Here is a 20,048-nt window from a genome sequence, read left to right as displayed (position 1 = left end):
ATGCTTTATTAAATAAATATTTTATTCTACACAATTTATTTTCCTTCAAATACTTTTTAAGTTACTCAAGTGTATATAAATTATTCTACACATCCACCTGCAGCCATGTTATGGGACTTCTGGTTTCATATGCTGCTGTATATTTACCGTGTGCCTGTATCAGAGGAAAACAAACATAATAAACAGTGGAAGAAGCACAAAATAAAACTTAAGTCAAAGGTCGAGTCACATTCTTGAACATTTATTTTGATGAACAGATTTAACACAACCCAAATGACTTCCTGATAACAGTACACTAGAGGAACGAGGACCTCAGGGGGAAACCTCAACTCCAGCCTAATGGGGAGCCCAGACTACTGTACAGAAGCACTCTCCTTGAAGAGGCTGCCAGATGGGCGAAATATCACTGATGGAGAGGGTGGTAATAAAGACAATGGCTTTTAGGGTTCGCTTAAAATAAATAGGCAAGATGGTCTCTGCATGAGCAGGAAGCCAACTTAGAACATGATGGCTAGGGATGGTTAGGGATTGTATTAGTAGGAGTACGTATCAGCTAATTATCGTAACAATATTTTAGTCAGGAGACCCATTGTGATGGTCATAACGTCACTACCTGTGTGCAATGGGCTTTAAAAGGGGCAACGCTAAAAGCATCCCTACGTTCTTTCTGAATGCACTTTAAACCCTTTCACTTCAGTTATGCTTCATTATTTGCTTTAACATAGAGGAATATCTGCATCAATACACAAACCCCCATCCGAGTAAGTGTGGGTGCACTATTTCAATTTCACAATGTGAGAATTTCCACATTCCATGGAAGAAACAGACAACATATAAAGAGCTCATCTGAAATGTAACTCATACAGTGACCAATTATTTTGATACAAGTCTTAATGTAAAACAAAAAGCTTAAAATACAAGTTTTTTTCTCTTGGAAAAAGCCCATAAAAATATCTGAAATGTAACAAAATCTGGCATTGAGCCCCAAATCATGGGCACAACCCAGTCATGCAAAACTCCAACTCAGTCACGGTTTTAGCATTAGAACAAACTAGTTCTTATCTAAAATAACTCTGCTATGTCCCATGTATATTCAGCTCTGTAACTTTAAGACAGTGTGATACAAACATGACAGTTAAATGAAAATGAAAAAGCTGAAACTACCAAACAAAGACAGTAACTCAATGATAGATAATACTACACATTTTCCCACAAAAGACTGCTTACAAGGAAGACAACGCTCCTTTTCTGTGCGTACCTTATTTTCATTTTAATGCAAGCAGGGCTTCAGTCGAGTTATTCCAACAAAGGGAAGCAGACTCAGAATGACCCGCAACAAGAACGCTAACTGAACAAGCCTGGCTGAGGCAGTGACCAAGGAAGCCAAATGGAGTACTGTTGACATCAGAGAGAGATATTTTCCAGTCCCAAGAGCTTCTATAGCAAGGGAGCACTGCTGACTGCTTGTTTAGTCAGGAGGTGCCCAAGTGGGTCTCTGGTCCAGTCCACCTCCACACAGGTCCTTCAGGAGCGACTGCGGTCCTCTTGGGTGCCCACCAGCATTTTACTGTACAGCTTCTGCTGCTCTTCTTTAAAGGTATCTTTTACCTTTCCTCGCTTCAATCCTCCATCCCTACAAAAGAGTTGGAAATAAGTGACGACAATTAAACAATTCACCCATATTCTATTGCTTATTCTGCCTAAGCAGCGAAAGGCATTTCAAATGTTTTGACACAGTAACAGACATGATATGCAGTGTACATATATAAACTGCATAATTACTGCAAAAAATACAAAAAGCACAGGTGTGACCAGTAACGCTACATTAATGCAATAATGCTGATCGATTTAATTGCGGTATGTCAGCACACACAAAAGCAGGGCCTTGGAAACAGAACACTGAAACATTAATGCAGCCATAAACAATCTTATTAGATACAACTGTAAAAAGGCTCTATCATATTGTAAGTTGTTTCTAATTGTCATTGTCAGTGATTGGGACAAAAGATGAGGATATTAGACTGAATTAAAATATTTAAAAGGTTGTGATTAATACAATAACAGATAATAGCAGTGACTTGTCGCCTGCAATACCATATATTCTGAGAGAGCTTCAAATTATTGCAAACTGGTTGCAGTAACTTTTCATATAAAAGTGTCAAAGGAAAGGAATGATAACTTCGCTCAAACTGCTGAGTTGAAACTCCAGCAGAAATACTGCAGCAACCATTATTTAAAAACTGAATAGTCAACAAGATCTTGTATATTTCCAGCATTTTGCATTGATTTGTTTGAGGCACAAGTTTCAGGCTTGGGTCTGCAAGAATAGTAATAGCAAGATATTGACCTGTCTCATGGCAGGTATGTTAACTAGTCGTAGCAGGACACCCACAGGTGGAAACAATGTCATTAACGATGGCCGAGCTCCATTAAGAGGCCCGATAAGCCATCGCAGTGAATAAACACACATTATACTAGGGCTACTAGATTGGACTCTGTTGCTGATAATATTATTGACTACACCTGTGCAACTATCCATTCAACACACACCGCTGGTATGGGTTATCGCTGGGGAGACATGGCATCAAGTGCCGGAGCTTTTGCCGACCATCCTCGGCTTTTTGGAAAAATAGATGCCAGAAGTGAAATCTGGAAGTACATTGACTACATTGCAGACAGTGAAGGAAAGCCCACTGACATACAGAGACCCGTCTGCAAAAACACTTGTTTCAAAGCTACACAGACCAAGGTTTTTTTTTCACCTCAAACACACATCTGTAAAATGATGCAACTCCACAATTGCTCACACTTATGGAAGGAACTATGTAGTCATCTGATCAGATACGCACAATAGGCCTACATAGTCGTGTATAATCAATGCTATGATGACACCATGTAGTTTTCATTAATATCTTACAGTAGGCTAATACTAATATTAATGCCTTAATTAGGTGTTTAAAATGCTGCGCAGGAACAAGCTGGTAAAAAAGGGAACCATATAGAGGTTTTATTTATTACTAATATAGATAAATATATACCAGTATTGTATCGTATTTGTGGTATTATAGCGTAAGTATCGGGTATCATAATATTTATGGGATGTATCGTATCGAAGTTATAATTTTGGTATTGTGACAACCCTATTGAGCTGAATGGGTGTCCTCTTACCACAGGAGGTCGACCAGTCCGCCTTGCCTGGCTATGGCTGCCTTTACACGATTGGCAAACTGGCAAGCATCCTCCCCCTCCTGTTGGAGAAGATTTAAATAAATATAACAAAGGCAAACCAGTGGTCATAAGAAAAAACTTAAAAAACTTAAAAACAATTCATTGAATTGAATTGAATAAAACAAAACAATTGCGCTGTTAATATGTTTATTGATCATCAATCATAGAAAAATTATTTGTTGGGCAGCCTCGAGTTAACAATGGAGTCTCACCTCTCTCGACATGGGAGGAAGGTACCACACACTGCAGACGATGGCCCAGCTGCTCATCATACGCAAAAGGTAGTTGACCATTCCAAACTTGCTGCTATTCCAGAAGGCGTCTCCAAATCGGGGGTCATACTGTGAGGATCAAACACAGTAGAACGACTGATCGATAAGAGTGTAATTTTCAACAAACTGTTAAAAAAGAATGTTAACGGTTAAATTTAGATGTAGCCGGTAAAAGAACATATCACATAAGAAAATAAAGACTCACCTTAATGGCTACAGGGTAGACTGTGGCACCAATCTCAAAACTGCCCTTCTTAAACATCATAACTGATGTGTTGTTAATGCAGGTACCTGGGAATTTAGAATAGTCATAGAAAAATAAATAAGACTGGGCCATTTTTCAGAAAGGTCTTCATACATGTACCAGATAATTGAACAAACTCACCTTCTGGGAAAATGAGAATAGGCAGTTTAGATTTATCTTCAACATGGTCACTTAATCTGCAATACAAGTTGTATTTAGGTTATAATTAAAAATCTCTTTCAGATTCTGAAGACACAGAATTAGAAGTTACAAAAGAACCATTTAGCAACTATAACCAGAAAAGCTAGATTTTGGTTACACAAGTTATATTAAAGAAATTCCAACATTCCACAAATGTGTAACAACTCTTACTAAATGCAACAACAACAACAAATATATATATATATATATTCTGAGGGGTAAAAATGCAATAACAAAAGATGTAATACAAACAAAGGTTGTAATGCTACCTTTTGGCCACCAGATGTCTGTCTTTGACTTCTGAGCGTTCAAACCAAATGTGTGGGCAGGCCTTGACCATGGACCTCTGAATGACCCCCATCAAGCCACCGTGAATTTGGCCAACCTGACAACACAAACACAAACATTGTTTCAACAGACTGTCAGCTGCCATGGAAAAAGTGACCAGTGTCAATGTTTCTGTAGGTTCCTGCTAAGCAGCAATGTAATTACCATAGCATAGCAGCCATCGCTGGCCAGGATGATGACGTCAATAGGTGAAGTGTGGTTGGCGACACAGATACCTCCATTCTTGGGTTTATTCTCACTGTAACAGTTGCGACAGAAAGACTGTTAGGCTGTATCATGAATGCACTTCATGGAGGATTCATTGTCAAGAACTGCAACAATGTTAGCAAGTGTCAAAATACACAGATTGTGCACAAAATGACATTGAACAAAGCTACGTAATTGTTTTATATTCTCCATTAAAATATGTGTCTACATCATACTAGATATTATAAAGGGTTTGACCCCCAGAGCGTGCAGGACCTGACGCTACTGAGTCCATATTACAAAGATAGTTAAGATCTCAAAAAGAGAGAGCAACACTTCCTGTACACTTCCTTCCCGAGAGAAGAGAGGAATACATGTTATAACACGCCAGCCCTTGATGGCAGACATTCAGAAGGCCCCAAGAAATATTTACTATTAGTAACTTCTTTATAATGGTGTCTCTTGTGTGTGTAACATGGTAGTGACAATAAAATATCTTTATTATTTTAAGAGTGTCCATTACTTTTCTAATTTTAAATACTGCACATTAATGACAAGGAAAATCTAAATAATCATGCAATTTCACAATCAAATAAGTAACTAGTTTTATTTTTATAATCTCACTAACAAAAGTCATTTGATCTCAATCTCCAATGTAGTTATAACAAATGCAGTCAAGTCTGTCCTGCAGTTAGCAAAAACAACAGTTGTTATAAACTACAGTTGATTAGCAAATACATAACGCATCAACTTCCTCCTCCACATCCTGTTGTATGTGCCCATCCTCTCTATACAAGCTCCATTTACTATATCATCTGCAGTTCCTCTTAAATTCTGACTGCTAGTTTAAACACAATGTCACAGCCAACAACATGCACTTTGATCATAACACAGGTGCACGGTCTTAAATCCATTCATGATAGTGAAACGTGTGCTTGTAGAATAGATACTGTATGTGAATTCAGAGGCTCAAAGCATTGTGTTTTAAGTAAACAAGATGGCTGTAGTCCTAATCAGTACTGCTGAAAATAAATGGAGAAACACACACTTGACAGAAGTCTGAGTGCAATCAACCAATTACTTGAGGGAACAACCATCTTCAAGAACAATTTACGCTTCCAACTAATTACTTGTATAGGTATCGCCAACTAAGACACTGCATCACAAGTCATAAAGAAAGAGTTGGTCAGAAAAAACCAAATGAAATAAAAGACCACTTCATTAGTAAAGTAGAAAAAACTCTTTCCAAAAAAAAAAAAACAATGACTCATATATACAAAAGGTTTATAGCTCACAAAATACCTGGAACATCAAGAACAAGTGGGAATTGGAATTATACATTATAATTGAAGATCATTTATTTGTGTGTGAAACAACCTTCTGTGGCATTTCGTTGGAGAAACTTCGTAAAAATAGGAGACAGCGCATCTTTTGGGAGTAGGGTTGCAAAATTCCGGGAATATTCAAAGTTGGAAACTTTCCACGGGAATATATGGGAATTAATGGGAATTAACGGGAATAAACTGGGAATTTTGGGGTAATTTAACTGTATGTACCTTGTCATAAGCAGACATGCATGCAAACATTTATAATACAACTTTTAAAAATGACATTTTTGACATTTTGTGAGTAGAACTTTATTCTTTCGTCGAACAACAAAAACATGAACGTTGAATAAAAAAGGTGTATTCCCTGTGATCACCACCCCCCAACCCAAATTGGTTTTGGGGTGTTTTTCCCTGAATCCTTTCAGGTCTAAATGCTTTCTTCCTGGACCTTATCAACGTCCTTGTCACTGCTGTAAAAAGTTAGTTATTATACAAATAAACTTGGTATTAAAATGAACATGGCTTCAGTTTACCAAGTAATCAATATGCTAGGTAATGACAAACAGTGTTGGGAAAGTTCACTTTCTACATGAACTAGTTCAGTTCATAGTTCACACATTTTAAAATGAACTAGTTCAGTTCATAATTCAAAATGTTGAACTAAGTTCACAGCTCCAAAAAATGAACTAGTTCAGTTATTTTTTTCAATATGTTGCGAGCTATAATTGAAATCTCTGTCTGCAATACCGCTCTTGGCCTCTACACAACTCGGCGCTCTCACACTTGCCAGGCATAGGGCTGAAACGTTCAGACAACACTGATGACAAAGACGTTCAAAAACAACAGAACGTTTTATGTTTATGTTTCTGGCAGACAATGTTCCCAACCAGCTGCATTCAGGGTCCAGCTGAGCTAGGCGTGCATAGTCTTGTTCTCAACTACATTTAAGTTCCCTGTTATATGCTTTTGCAAAAGAACTTTTTTCTTTCAAAATTCCCGAGCAAACTTTCCGGAAACTTTCCGGAAATTTACCGGAAACTTTCCGCCCCTTTGCAACCCTATTTGGTAGTGCCCAATAATTCAAGGGTTAAAGAGGAAATTCATAAAATGTATGAGTGGCTGTCCCCTTTGATCAACTGTTAATTGTGTTAGGCTCTATACCATAAGTTATACGTGGCACAGATCGGAGGTTTATACTGCAGATACTTGTATTGATTGCCAAATGATATGAACTGTGAAATGGAAGGATGCAAAACCAGTAACTATAACTCAGTGTTTGCAGAGACTGAAACAGGTTGACACGATTGGACGAACGACAGCAAGTCTGCAAATGGAGACTTTTATACGAAGGTGGACTTTTGTTACATTGTACATCAGTGTTTAACCAAGTGAGATGGGTTGTTCTAACACAACTGTGATATTATTACACGCACATTATTAGTAGTAGAAGTATTATTCTAAGTCTTATTTTTGTGTAATGAGTGTAGCTTGACTGAGTGTGCCACAGCTGTGTGTATAGGAGAGTGTTACCGACGAGGGCTGTGTGCTTCACCTGGGTTCATGTGCCTGCTGCAATGAGGATGAATGTGTGGACAGTCTAACCTCAGGCTTCCTCCCTTTCATGCAGACACTCTGCGTGCTCACTAGCAAAGTGCTAACGCGGCCCGGTTTCTCTTCTCCAAAGATAACTCATTTGGCATTATGTAACATCACATAGACCCCTTTCCTGTCACAGCACGAGCATTGCTGCAGAAGAATGACTGGACCATGTGAAGAAGATGAGCAACGTCTGAGTGGCTTGGGTGTTTTTATATAAGATAAGATACTCCTTTATTAGTCCCACAGTGGGGACATCTACAGGATTACAGCAGCAAAGGGGTTATTATTGTATACAAATGTATGAGAAGTCTCAATCAAAAACAAAGTAGTTTAGAAGGTAACTTCAGCTCAAATGTCATGTCATTCGGAAAGCTACGAGTTGCAACATGCTTTCTCTTAAAAAAAATTGTTTCCTTGTGTAACATCTTTCTGGAAAAAGGATTTGCCAAAAGCAGAATTCTTTACAACATCCAATTTCAAGATAACATTTATACCATTGACTCTACTTTTTTTTGTTTGTTTGCGAAATGCATTTACTTCCAAAAGAGTGAACATGTGAGCATCAGTGCAGCGGCGTGTACAAATTAAACAGGATGTTTGTAACCGACTTTTAAACTTAACTAAGTGCTAGAAATGTGGCTACATGTGATAAGTTATTACGTAAAAGGAAAACAACAACAATAATAATAATTTCAGCGAGAACTTGAGACAAAAAGGCAGAAAAAAAGTAATTTACCAAAACGTTCAGCAACTGCAGGGAAACACTGAAGCAGCAGTGTTAAAAAACAAAAACAGAAGTGCAATCAACCAGCAGCACCTAACCTGCAAACCTTTATTAGACTGATCAACTGATGGCAAAGTCATCGAACTGGGTAGTGTAGGAACATTGCAAAGAACCTCTATGTTAGGAGGAAAACATTGCATATTATTGTGGCTTATAAGCCACAATGAAATTAAATATATACAAGTACGTGTGTCCCAATGGTTTAGTGTGTATGGTTTAAGGAAACCAGTCTCGCTCCTATGAATGTCTTGTGTGTTTGTATAAAGTATTTCAGAGCCTATCAAAGCAACTCCCACATGTGCTCCATCTTCCCTTTTACACAATATGTCTGATACAGACTGTTTGCTAGGAAGTCCACTACTGCAGTGTTCAAATAATACAGTTAATAATACAGTGTGAATCGGGGTTTATACCCGATTAAAGTTACTCGTCGGAGCGAAGGTCCCTTACCTGTCATGGTAGGTTATGATGGCAGTCAGAGCTCTTACACAGATTCTGTAGCACATCAAATGAACTTTCTGACTGAGGAAGTTTTTTAACCTGCAAGAAGGGGCATACGAAAGCATGATGTACTTTGAGTGCCAAATCTATTTATTTTTGATGAATAAAAAAACACACCAGCAGTCTTACCTTCCATTTGGCAGCAGCCCAATAACACATGTGAGGAACACAAGGAGGCCGACACCAGTGAAGGCAAGCGTTACCCTGAAAGACAAACAGGTCGGTCACACTTCTGTAAAAGACAGATTGGAGCATTCCACTTTTTGGGTTTCAAAGTTAAACTAATTAGTATTTTACATTACATTTAGCTGACGCTTTTATCCAAAGCGACTTACAATCATGTTACATTCATACATCGTAGACACAGTTACAGGGAACAATTCAGGGTTAAGTGTCTTGCTCAAGGACACATCGACTAGGGCAGGGTTTGAACTGCTAACCCCCTGATTGAAAGACGGACCTGCTAACACCCCCCCCCCCTCACTGAGACTTGCAGGAAGGCATATTAGGAGATGATTAAAACAGGCCAACAGGCTGACTTAATCTGGATGAACCAATCATCCAGGTTGGAGAAGGTGATGATTAAATTGGACATGGATTAGACCAAATCTAGGGAGGTGATGGTTTCAAGACAAGAATGAGAAAATCTATTAACTGAATGGAAGACTAGAATGATGTCTGTCTGTGCAACGGTGGCCTGTTTGGTTTTCCCACTGGCAATTGGAAGTGAGCCAGTCAGGCTTGGTACTGAGTTACTGTCCCTGTGACCCTGAATGAGGAACTCCCTCTTCAACTCACTGCATGTGGCAACACTTAGTGTTACTGTTGTGTTCCGTAGCAGACACAAACCATACGCAGCCGGTGATAATCTTAAGGTTTATTAATCAAAACCAAAAGCAGAATTTAGTTCAACACAAAAATCATCCTCCTCCTATGAATCGCCACCTTAACGTGGTGGAGGAGTTTGAGTGGCTCAGTGATCCTGGGAGCTATGTTGTCCGGGGCGTCAGCCCCTGGTAGGGTCTCCCAAGGCAAACAGGTCTCGGGGGAGAGCCCAGACTAAGAGCGGTTCAACAAACCCTGATGATAAGCAGCCCACGGATTGTAGCCACCTTGCCCGGACAAGGGAAACCGGGGCACCCTCCCGGAGCCAGACCCAGGAGGGGAGCTCGTCGGCGAGCGTCTGGTGGCCGGGCTTTCGCCCATGGGGCCCGGTCGGGCTCAGCCCGAAAGAACAACATGGAGCAGCAGTCACCCTGTGGACCCACCACCCGCAGGGAGAATTATCGGGGTCGGGTGCTATGTAGACCGGGCGGCGGGCCAGGCGGGAGACCTGGGTGGGCCGATCGCCGGCAGCATAGACTAGCTCTAGGGACGTGGAACGTCACCTCACTAGCGGGGAAAGAGCCGGAGCTGGTGCAGGAGGTGGAGCGGTACCAGCTAGATATAGTTGGGCTCACCTCCACGCACAGCATGGGCTCTGGAACCAAGCTCCTGGAGAAGGGTTGGACTTTGTCCTTTTCTGGAGTTGCCCAGGGTGAGAGGCGCCGGGCGGGAGTGGGGATACTCACGAGCCCCCGGCTGAGCGCCGCTGTGTTGGAGTTTTCCCCGGGGAACGAGAGGGTCGCCTCCCTGCGCCTACGGGTTGCGGGGAGTAAGGCTCTGACTGTTGTTTGTGCTTATGCACCGAACAGCATTTCGGAGTATCCGGCCTTCTTGGAGTCGGTGGGAGGGGTCCTGGAAAGGGCGCCGCCTGCCGACTCCATAGTTCTCCTGGGAGACTTCAACGCTCACGTGGGCAATGACAGAGAAACCTGGCGGGGCGTGATTGGAAGGAACGGCTTGCCCGATCTGAACCCGAATGGTGTTTTGTTGTTGGACTTCTGTGCTAGCCACAGTTTGTCCATAACGAACACCATGTTCGAACATAAGGTGGCTCATAAGTGTACCTGGTACCAGAACACCTTAGGCCGGAGATCAATGATCGACTTTGTAATCGTATCATCTGATCTGCGGCCGTATGTCTTGGACACTCGGGTGAAGAGAGGAGCAGAGCTGTCAACTGATCACCACCTGGTGGTGAGTTGGATCAGATGGCGGGGGACTCGGCTAGAGAGACCTGGCAAGCCCAAACGTGTAGTGAGGGTGAACTGGGAACGTCTGGCAGAGGATCCTGTCCGGGAGGTCTTCAACTCCCACCTCCGGAAGAACTTCTCACAAATCCCGAGGGAGGCTGGGGACATGGAATCCGAGTGGACCTTGTTCAAAGCCTCTATTGTGGACGCGGCTGCTCGGGGCTGTGGCCGGAAGGTCATCGGTGCCTGTCGTGGCGGCAACCCTAGAACCCGGTGGTGGACACCGGGGGTGAGGGTAGCCGTCAAACTGAAGAAGGAGGCCTTTCGGGCCTGGCTGGCCCAGGGGTCTCTTGAAGCAGCTGACGGGTACCGGCGGGCCAAAAGGGCTGCAGCGACGATGGTCGCGGAGGCTAAAACTCGGGCATGGGAGGAGTTCGGGGAGGCCATGGAGAAGGACTTTCGGTTGGCCTCAAGGAAGTTCTGGCAAACCATCCGACGGCTCAGGAAGGGAAAGCAGGGTCTACCCCAGGCTGTTCTCAGCAGGGGGGGGGGAACTGCTGACCCGGACTGGGGACATCGTCGGGCGGTGGAAAGAGCACTTTGAGGAACTCCTAAACCCGGCCAACATGTCCCCCGGAGAGGGGGCAGCGCCGGAAGACTTTGGGGTGGATTCACCCATATCCCTGGCAGAGGTGGCTAAGGTAGTCAAAAAGCTCCTTGGTGGCAAGGCGCCAGGGGTGGATGAGATCCGCCCTGAGATGCTGAAAGTGCTGGACATTGTTGGGCTGTCTTGGTTGACACGCCTTTTCAGTGTCGCATGGGGGTCGGGAACAGTGCCCATGGACTGGCAGACCGGGGTGGTGGTTCCCATCTTCAAGAAGGGGGACCGGAGAGTGTGCTCGAACTATCGTGGTATCACACTGCTCAGCCTCCCGGGAAAAGCTTATGCCAGGGTGCTGGAGAGGAGGCTCCGACCGCTTGTCGAACCTCAGATTCAGGACGAACAGTGCGGATTCCGTCCCGGTCGTGGAACAGTGGACCAGCTCTTTACCCTCGCAAGATTACTGGAGGGGTCCTGGGAGTTTGCCCAACCAGTTTACATGTGCTTTGTAGACCTGGAGAAGGCTTTCGACCGGGTCCCTCGGGGGTTTTTGTGGGGGGTGCTGCGGGAGTATGGGGTGCCGGACCCGTTGGCACGGGCCATCCGGTCTCTGTACGCCTGCAGTAGGAGCTGTGTTCGTCTCCTCGGTAGTAAGTCAGACACGTTCCCGGTGGGTGTTGGCCTCCGCCAGGGCTGCCCTTTATCACCGGTCCTGTTCGTGACCTTCATGGACAGGATATCTAGCCGCAGCCAGGGGCGGAGAGGATCCGGTTCGGGAGTCTCGGGATAGCCTCTCTGCTGTTTGCGGATGATGTGGTCCTGTTTGCCTCCTCGGACCGTGACCTCCAGCATTCACTGGGGCGTTTTGCAGCCGAGTGCGAAGCGGCAGGGATGAGAGTTAGCACCTCCAAATCTGAGGCCATGGTGCTCTGCCGGAAACCGGCGGATTGCTCCCTCCAGGTGGGGGCAAACTGCCTACCCCAAGCGAAGGAGTTCAAGTATCTCGGGGTCTTGTTCACGAGTGAGGGTAAGGTGGAGCGGGAGATCGATAGGCGGATCGGTGCGGCTGCAGCAGTAAAACAGGCGCTGTACCGGTCCGTCTTAGTGAAGAGGGAGCTGAGCCGGAAGGCAAAGCTCTCCATTTACTGGTCGGTCTACGTTCCAACCCTCACCTATGGTCACGAACTCTGGGTCGTGACCGAAAGAACGAGATCTCGGATACAAGCGGCCGAAATGAGCTTCCTCCGTAGGGTGGCCGGGCTCAGCCTTAGAGATAGGGTAAGGAGCTCGGACATCAGGGGGGAGCTTGGAGTCGAGTCGCTGCTCCTTCGTGTCGAAAGGAGTCAGCTGAGGTGGTTCGGGCATCTAGTTAGGATGCCTCCTGGACGCCTCCCATTAGAGGTTTTCCGGGCACGTCCAACTGGTGGGAGGCCCCGGGGAAGACCGAGGACACGCTGGAGGGATTATATCTCCCGGCTGGCCTTGGAACGCCTCGGGATCCCCCAGAATGAGCTGGAAAGTGCTGCGGGTGAGAGGGAAGCCTGGGTCGGCCTGCTGAACCTGCTGCCACCGCGACCTGACCCCGGATAAGCGGGTGATAATGGATGGACAAAAATCATCAAACATTGATGTGGAGGACACGCATTCTCTGCTGCTCATGTATTCAATTCATTGAGTTGGAGCACGCACATCGAACGGGAACGCCGGGTGCAGACGGCAACAAACCGCGGCCGGTAGTCGCCAAGTTCCTTCGATACAAGGACAAAGTAGCTGCTCTTCAAAATGCTAGACACCTAAAAGGAACTAACATTTTGATCAACGAGGACTTTACGGAGGCTGTCTGCAAGAAGAGGAGCGATCTCATGCCAGTCATGAGGGCAGCGTGTGAGAGAGGGGACATTGCTCATCTCTGGCATGACAGACTGATAACACATCCTCCTACAAGACAACGACGCAGTGAGAATACCACCAATCCTGTGAGTGAGTTGGGTCATTAAGCCATCTAACTTTTTACTGCTTGGTGTCATTTTTACTATGGGCTCCAAAAATCTTAATATCCCAGGCAAAGGCCTGCTGATAGTTCACGTAAACATGTGTAGCTTAAGAAATAAGATCCATGAAGTTGTATGATGTAACTAAACAACATCCACATACTTGCCGAGACATATTTGGATCCCTCTTTTGAAAACACAGAATATGGGGTTGATGGATACACCCTGTTCAGGAAAGACCGGAACAGATATGGGCGAGGCGTTGCTTTTTATGACCAGAATAACATTCCAGTAAAAGTACAAGGTGATTTAATGATGTGTGACATTGAGGCACTGTGGTTACAAGTTCACCTGCCACAAACCAAACCTATACGTGTGGGTTGCTGCTATAGGCCGCCTAGTGCGAATATGTCATGCTTAGACTCAATTTGTGAAATGTTGGATAAATCTAGTGATGAAAACCATGTAGTGTTTTTTGTGGGTGATTTAAATATTGATTGGTTATCTACCTGTCCGTTAAAGAAGAAGCTTCTTGCAGTAGCCAGTGCTTGTAACCTAACACAAACTATTACACTACCAACAAGGACGAGTACAAATAAAAATGGGCTAAGATCATCTAAATGTATTGATAAAGATAATAAAGATAAAAGAAAGTGCTTTGCTTATTTAACACTATTATTTGTCAGGTAGTACAGTCCTTGGTCTTTATTCACCTGCTATACAGTCCATTCATATGGTCAGCAGTGGCTAAGAAGGACATAAATAAACGGCAACTGGTTCAAAACCGAGCTGCCAGATTAGCACTCCAGTGTTCAATAAGAACTAATACAGCATACAGTATCTGCACTCTCGCCTGTCATGGTTCTCAGTGGAAATTAAACTTCACCTTGCCTTCTCATGTTTTTCAGAAAGGTAGTATTTAAATCAGACACCTGAATATTTCTTCAATCAGTTTCAATATACTTGTAACAAACATAACCATCACACAAGGAACGCTAATTTAGGTCACTTGATACCTCCTACCTCAAGAACAAAACCTCCTCAAATGTAGTTATTTGTTGTGCAATTACTGCTTGGAATTTACTACATCATCATATATCTCATACAGGTAATAATTTGTCATTTAAAAAACAAGTAAAAGGCGCACCTCAGGCCATTAACCACTTGACATTTTAACATTACTACTTGACTGATGTACTGCACAATATACATCCTACTCCTCGACTGTACTTTCTTTCTTTATTTTTTATTGTTCTGTTTGTACTATTTTTTGACTGTTTGTTTCACGTCATGTTTTGCATGTTTGTATGTATTACGTTTTGTCCTTTCTGTGGACCCCAGGAAGATTAGCGGCCGCTAAGGCGTCAGCTAATGGGGATCCAGTTTAGTTTATTAACTAAACTACTTGTACAAGTGTGAAGTATCCATCGGCTCTGTCTCAATGTGTGTGTAGAGGTTACCTAATATAATATAAAACAACATCCATGTTGGAGGTACGGCTAATACCTGAGAGGCAGCAGGAAGCTGTAGCGGATCAGCAGGCCCAGCCCCCATAGGACGGTCAGCCTCAGGCTGATGTAGTGGAAGTTGTTGTTGCTGCGGGTCAGCAGATTCCAGGACTCCAACTCCTCAGCAGAGAACCGCTTGGTCACCTCATCGTCCATGATGCTCGCCACTCCTCGGCGAGCGAAATAGAAGATGTCAGACATCTCAAACTCAGGGGCTGAGTTCAGGTCTCTGTTGCTGCCGCTCCGCCGGATCTCCTTGATCTCCTCCTCCAAGGAGGTGGGCTCCTTGGCAATGATGGCTGGAACAGTTCAGAGAGAAAGGATATCAGAAATACTAGTCTCTAAAGCAATTACACCGATTGAACATGCACACAGTTAGCACATCTTACCATTTGAGTAGGGTTTGTACAAGAGGTGATTATTTTCTTTTGCTCCTCTCTCTATCCTTAGTGTGGCCCACTATAATGAAGACAGAAATGTGTGTAAGAATACATGAAAATTCAGGATGCTCAACTTACTTTATTAACAAATTAAACAATAACAATTGCTCACACATCAGACTGTTGTTTATTGTGAATTTAAAAACACACCGACATAAAACATTTAGAAAAGGAAGCACAGCCACAAAGTTTCTGTAGCAACCAGCTGACGCTATAAGCAACCTGTTGTGATATCGATCTTTTTCAAATCGAACATACTAGAAACTCACAGCAAATCCTTGATAATGTCCCCGCTGTTTCAGCTCACTTTTTCTCACGGTTATCTCTCTATTCTGAGTGTAGTTGTTAATGTTGTAAACCATCATTGAGCAAAACTTCCACAAAGTTGAGGAAACTAGATTCTGAATTCTCAGAAGTTGACCTCAGTCAATAATATGCATGTCTTCTCTGTGACCACAGCCTTGTTCTAAGACCACATAGGAAATGGCCACTTCTCACTGTACAATATGGAGCTAACGGTGTCCGATGACAGTAGGGATGCCCTGATATCGGTCCAATATGGATTCTATGGCTATATACTTTATATATCAGAATGTTTATTCCTGTTAACAGTTTTGACCAATTTGTTGTTGCATTCAAAAAAGGTTAATTAAAAGTTAACGGTACATTTTGATGGTTTTCTACCAAGTTGCTGGTGTACGTTTTACTCTAATTATAATATAATAATAATAATAATAATAATAAATAAAAATGTAGTAAATTGATCTATGTATGCATTTGTTGCAATTATTTATTTATTTTTATTTTACTTTTGAGAACCAGTTCTCAATTTGGTTTTATTAAGTTGGGAAAGCAAAGTTTAAGTCAAGCCTGATGTGGCCTTGATCCCAGTTGCTTCACACAGTGAGGCAAACAGCTTATTAATTAATAACTGGTATTTGATCAGTACTCAGTATCTGCCGATACCCAAAGCTCAACTCTCTGTATTGGTGCATCCCTAACTGAGAGGCATGAAAAGGACACAGTGTTCTAGCTGTAAGACAAGGATAGAGAGATATCAGGAAACTATGGACTGGGAGGTGTTTCCCTCTCAGAATATAGTTCATAGCACAGCACATGGTTACTTCCAAGATTTAAGTGCACCAAACAATAATAGGGTAAAGTTAAACAAAGCTGAAAGCATGATTGTAAGTATTCTCAAACACAGTAATGGTAGGCATGCAGGCAAGTTGAAAACACTGGAATTGGCCTGAAGCACTTGCAAAAGAAAAAAAAGTTACATTGCTTGCAGAAGTCATGCTGTTCAAAACCTGTATCTCTAAATCAGATTATTTTCAAATGTATGTAGACACACAACTTTTATGAATTTGGGCCACTTGAAACCAATTTTGTGAGCAACTATGTTTCAGAGATACACAATGACAGCCAACGGTCTGAAAAGCAGACTATTTGATGACTAACGACATTAAGCGTTATTAGCATATCAACCATTCGTTTTGCTTTCTTTTACAGCTAGGATACCTTTAAATCGTGTTGTGACAAGTTGAAATACTAAATCAACGTATTCACAAGCAGCTGCAGATGACAAGATCCTTTGACTGGAGAGAGAAGGAGCACCGAGAGCTGCTCCGGGAGCAGGAACAAAACAAAGCAAATCCATCATGATAGCATGAGGCTCCAGAGCTGCATGCCAACAAGGTTTTTACCTTGTTTCATACATTACACGTGTGGGATTGCACCACAAATAACTTAAGCTTAAGTGAGCAGAAGTACTTTGTCAAGCCGATGGGCTCGCAGCAACACAACTAATTGCAAAAAACAAAAATTCCACTGTAGGTGAGGTCTTGGTTGTACACCTAATCAAGCCATAGACACACTTTGTATTGTTTTAGTTCAACAAGCCTGCAATTGAGACCGTTGCAAGCAATGACACATTAAAATAGTACAAACCAAAAAACATTGCTCCAGGTTCGCAGTCTTTACTGCATCTGTCCTTTGACCTTTTCTCTGTGTCTCTTGGTCGTTTCGGCAATCATGAGCTAAGAACATCTCTTATATCTCCCACTGGTCCATTTATTTCTGGCACAAGACCTACTCTCAGGGGGCAGAATGGAAAGTGATGACCGCTTTACTTGTGAAGATACACGAGAGAAACCAGAAGAAGGGAAACTGGATAACCGTCTGAAGTCAAATGGTAAATCTTAAACTGGGCCTCATTGTACAATGCAGCTGATGCATTACTGCCATCACTGGGGATTCAAACTCATTTCTAGAAAGTAAAAACTGCATGTCAGTAATATTACAGGTCTGGTCTACCGTTTTCATCAGTTACATAACAAGGGGAGAATGGCCCTGCGGCTGTTGTGTTAATCTGTATCGGACTGATACAATGGCCACTGGTCGGATGCTAAAGACGAGCTTCAAGCCTGAAGCTGACCAATGTCCTGAAATTCACATGTGAGGCCGTCAAATTTCTAAAAAAATGTTCTCAACCAATTACAGCCATAAAAAGTTGTATTGTATATAGGTAACTGCTTTCCAGAGCAAAAAGGACAGTTGAACTGTAAATACACCTTCGGGGCGGACAGAACGAAAAGCAAATACAGCTCATCCTTGAAGAACAGATATGACATTTTTACTATAAATGTTTTTTTGAACCACAGGGTGTTTGAAACTGTGCAAGAAAATACACACTCCTGGAGACAGACTTCATTGTGTGTATACAGTGCTTGCACTCCACCTCAGCTTTAAAAGTAATCAAATGATGAAAAAACCAAACTACAGTTAAAACTGTACGTTTCCTAATTTCTTCAAATAAACAGACAGTAGTGAGCCATGATGCAGCAAGCGCTTACCTCAAAGAGCTTTAATAAGGTTTTCATGTAAAGACGTCGGATGCCAAAGGACACCCCAAAGATGGCCGGCACGATAATGAAGACCAACAGCAGGGTGAACCACACAGTGAAGGAGATGCCCAGCAGGATACACACCAAGTTGTCGAAAGGGTTGAAGAAGAGCTCCATCTTGAAGTTTTTTTGGGGGGCGATGAAATCTATTAAACTGTTCAAATCAGAGGGCACAGCAGAGGGCAGCGGACCGACAGCACTTCACCTCCTGGCCCCAAGTGGCCCTTATCTTTTGTCAGAAAAAGGCCTTCATCAAGATAACTAGGGGATGGAGCTCCTCAAATTTAACAGAGAATCGATACAAGTAGAAGTGACCAGTGTGTCATTGCCCTCTTGGGCAATATCAATGAATTTCATCATTTTCACCATCAATCACTGTTTTGAAACTCAGTTGAATTCAATCCCAGGAAAGGGAATGTGAAGTCTTTAACAGCGACTGCGCTGCAATAAAGTTGGGTCCTTTTTCGCAGATGTCCTTTGCTTTTTGAGCAAAACCTCCCGCTGGTGACAGCAATGTAAACAATGAACTGGGCACAGCAGGTGGTTCCCTTGTGGTGAAGATCCGGGGGCTCGGCAGCAACACGGACCTGCAAAGATGGACAAAACAAACGATCAGGGTGATCCATCCCACAGCAACGTGACCCCCGTGACCAGAGTACACGCCGTGAGAGTCATTCAAATCACAAAAGCGTGTCCATTCGTCGCCATCCTCTGAACGTAAGGGGTTTTAAATACCAGTATGCGAAGTTAGCACGAGCCTCTAGCTTCTCCGAGAAGAAATGGACACCCCCAATCTTCGGAACAGGGTGACACTTGTAATGTATACCACGGGACAGATAAGTTAATAAGATGACTTTACTGTTATCAGCCACAAAGCAGACACCGTTAGAGGCCTGATGGTGCTAACGAGAGGAACACCACCCTGGGTTAGCTCGGCTCACCGCCACCAGCAGTTAACGGGGATCACTTGGCAGCAACAAAGGCAGTTAGCATACAAGCACGACCGCAGCCCGTCTCGAGACTTCTTTACCCACGCGGGTGATTTAGCGTCTACAGTTAGCTTCTGGCCTCCGAGCTAACGCCCTGCCACCCCCACCGCTGTGCTCCACTTCGTCCAGCTAGCTCGCGCCCAGCCCTCGAGCGCACCGTCCCGGTGTAACGTTACACGAAGTGCTGAGTTAACCGTTTTGTCACAAGCTTGGCTTGGCTGCGTGTACTAACGTCAAGTGTCTCCGACAGATCACATGTAACGCTCCGTGGTTTAATTTGGATAATAGCGAACTAACCTGTCGTCCCGTTACGTCCCTGCGCCGGTACAGTAAGGCTTCACTGGTGACTCACTTGTCTTTGTCTTGCGGACTGTAGCCAAACTCCACCCGGAGAACAACATGGGCAGACAACGGACGGCTCGCTGCTGGCTACGTATTAGAAACGACCGGCCCTCGGCTCGCCATACTCGGTTCTACCACGACACCTACCGGACGAAATGATGTACTGCAGGAACATTTAACTACGTGTACAATGTGTGACCACTGGGAGCGCAATATTCTGATGAGCCGGTGTGCATATGAGGAACTTTGTCACGACTGATAATGCACGTATTACGCTGCAAAGGATACATTCAAATGAAACGGGTGAAAAAGAGAAATTACACAGTAATTAGGATTAAAGCTATTGTGCAATGGACTGCAGATTGTGAAATCAGGATCCAGCATTTTTTCAAGAAGAGAAGAGCATTAGGGTGGGCAATAAGGTGTCCCCTTGTTAAGTAAAAAATACATTTAAAAAAAAAAGTAATTCTTCAATGCTTCCATCAGTAAAAACAAAAGTCCACAG

General features: G+C 43.4%; 1 protein-coding gene across 1 annotated transcript; it reads right to left on the bottom strand.

Annotated features, from left to right (window-relative positions):
- Nucleotides 1–220: 220 nt before the first annotated feature.
- On the bottom strand, nt 221–19,676 carry LOC117736762 (glycerol-3-phosphate acyltransferase 4-like). Its single transcript, XM_034542303.1, has 13 exons — nt 19,499–19,676; nt 18,162–18,799; nt 15,256–15,325; nt 14,865–15,165; nt 8,821–8,895; nt 8,641–8,730; nt 4,438–4,531; nt 4,215–4,330; nt 3,886–3,941; nt 3,706–3,791; nt 3,441–3,569; nt 3,169–3,248; nt 221–1,633 (listed from the first exon to the last, which is right to left on the bottom strand). The coding sequence occupies exons 2-13, from the start codon at nt 18,327–18,329 to the stop codon at nt 1,525–1,527; spliced, it is 1,374 nt and encodes a 457-aa protein (XP_034398194.1). The 5' UTR covers nt 18,330–18,799; nt 19,499–19,676; the 3' UTR covers nt 221–1,524.
- Nucleotides 19,677–20,048: the final 372 nt, after the last annotated feature.

This window comes from Cyclopterus lumpus, chromosome 9 (assembly GCF_009769545.1).
Source record: "Cyclopterus lumpus isolate fCycLum1 chromosome 9, fCycLum1.pri, whole genome shotgun sequence".
NCBI classification, from domain to species: Eukaryota; Metazoa; Chordata; class Actinopteri; order Perciformes; family Cyclopteridae; genus Cyclopterus; species Cyclopterus lumpus.
The sequence above is the reverse complement of the archived record's forward strand: the minus strand, read 5'-3'. Positions and strand labels throughout refer to the sequence as shown.

Bases quoted from the DNA above. Each gene is read 5' to 3' on its own strand.
- LOC117736762 (XM_034542303.1), bottom strand. From the start codon at position 18,329: ATGGAGCTCTTCTTCAACCCTTTCGACAACTTGGTGTGTATCCTGCTG. The intron at 8,896-14,864 runs GTATTAGCCGTA...TTTGTCTTTCAG, and splicing joins AGCTTCCTGCTGCCTCTCAG to GGTAACGCTTGCCTTCACTG. The intron at 4,532-8,640 runs GTAAGGGACCTT...CAACTGTTACAG, and splicing joins ATCATAACCTACCATGACAG to TGAGAATAAACCCAAGAATG.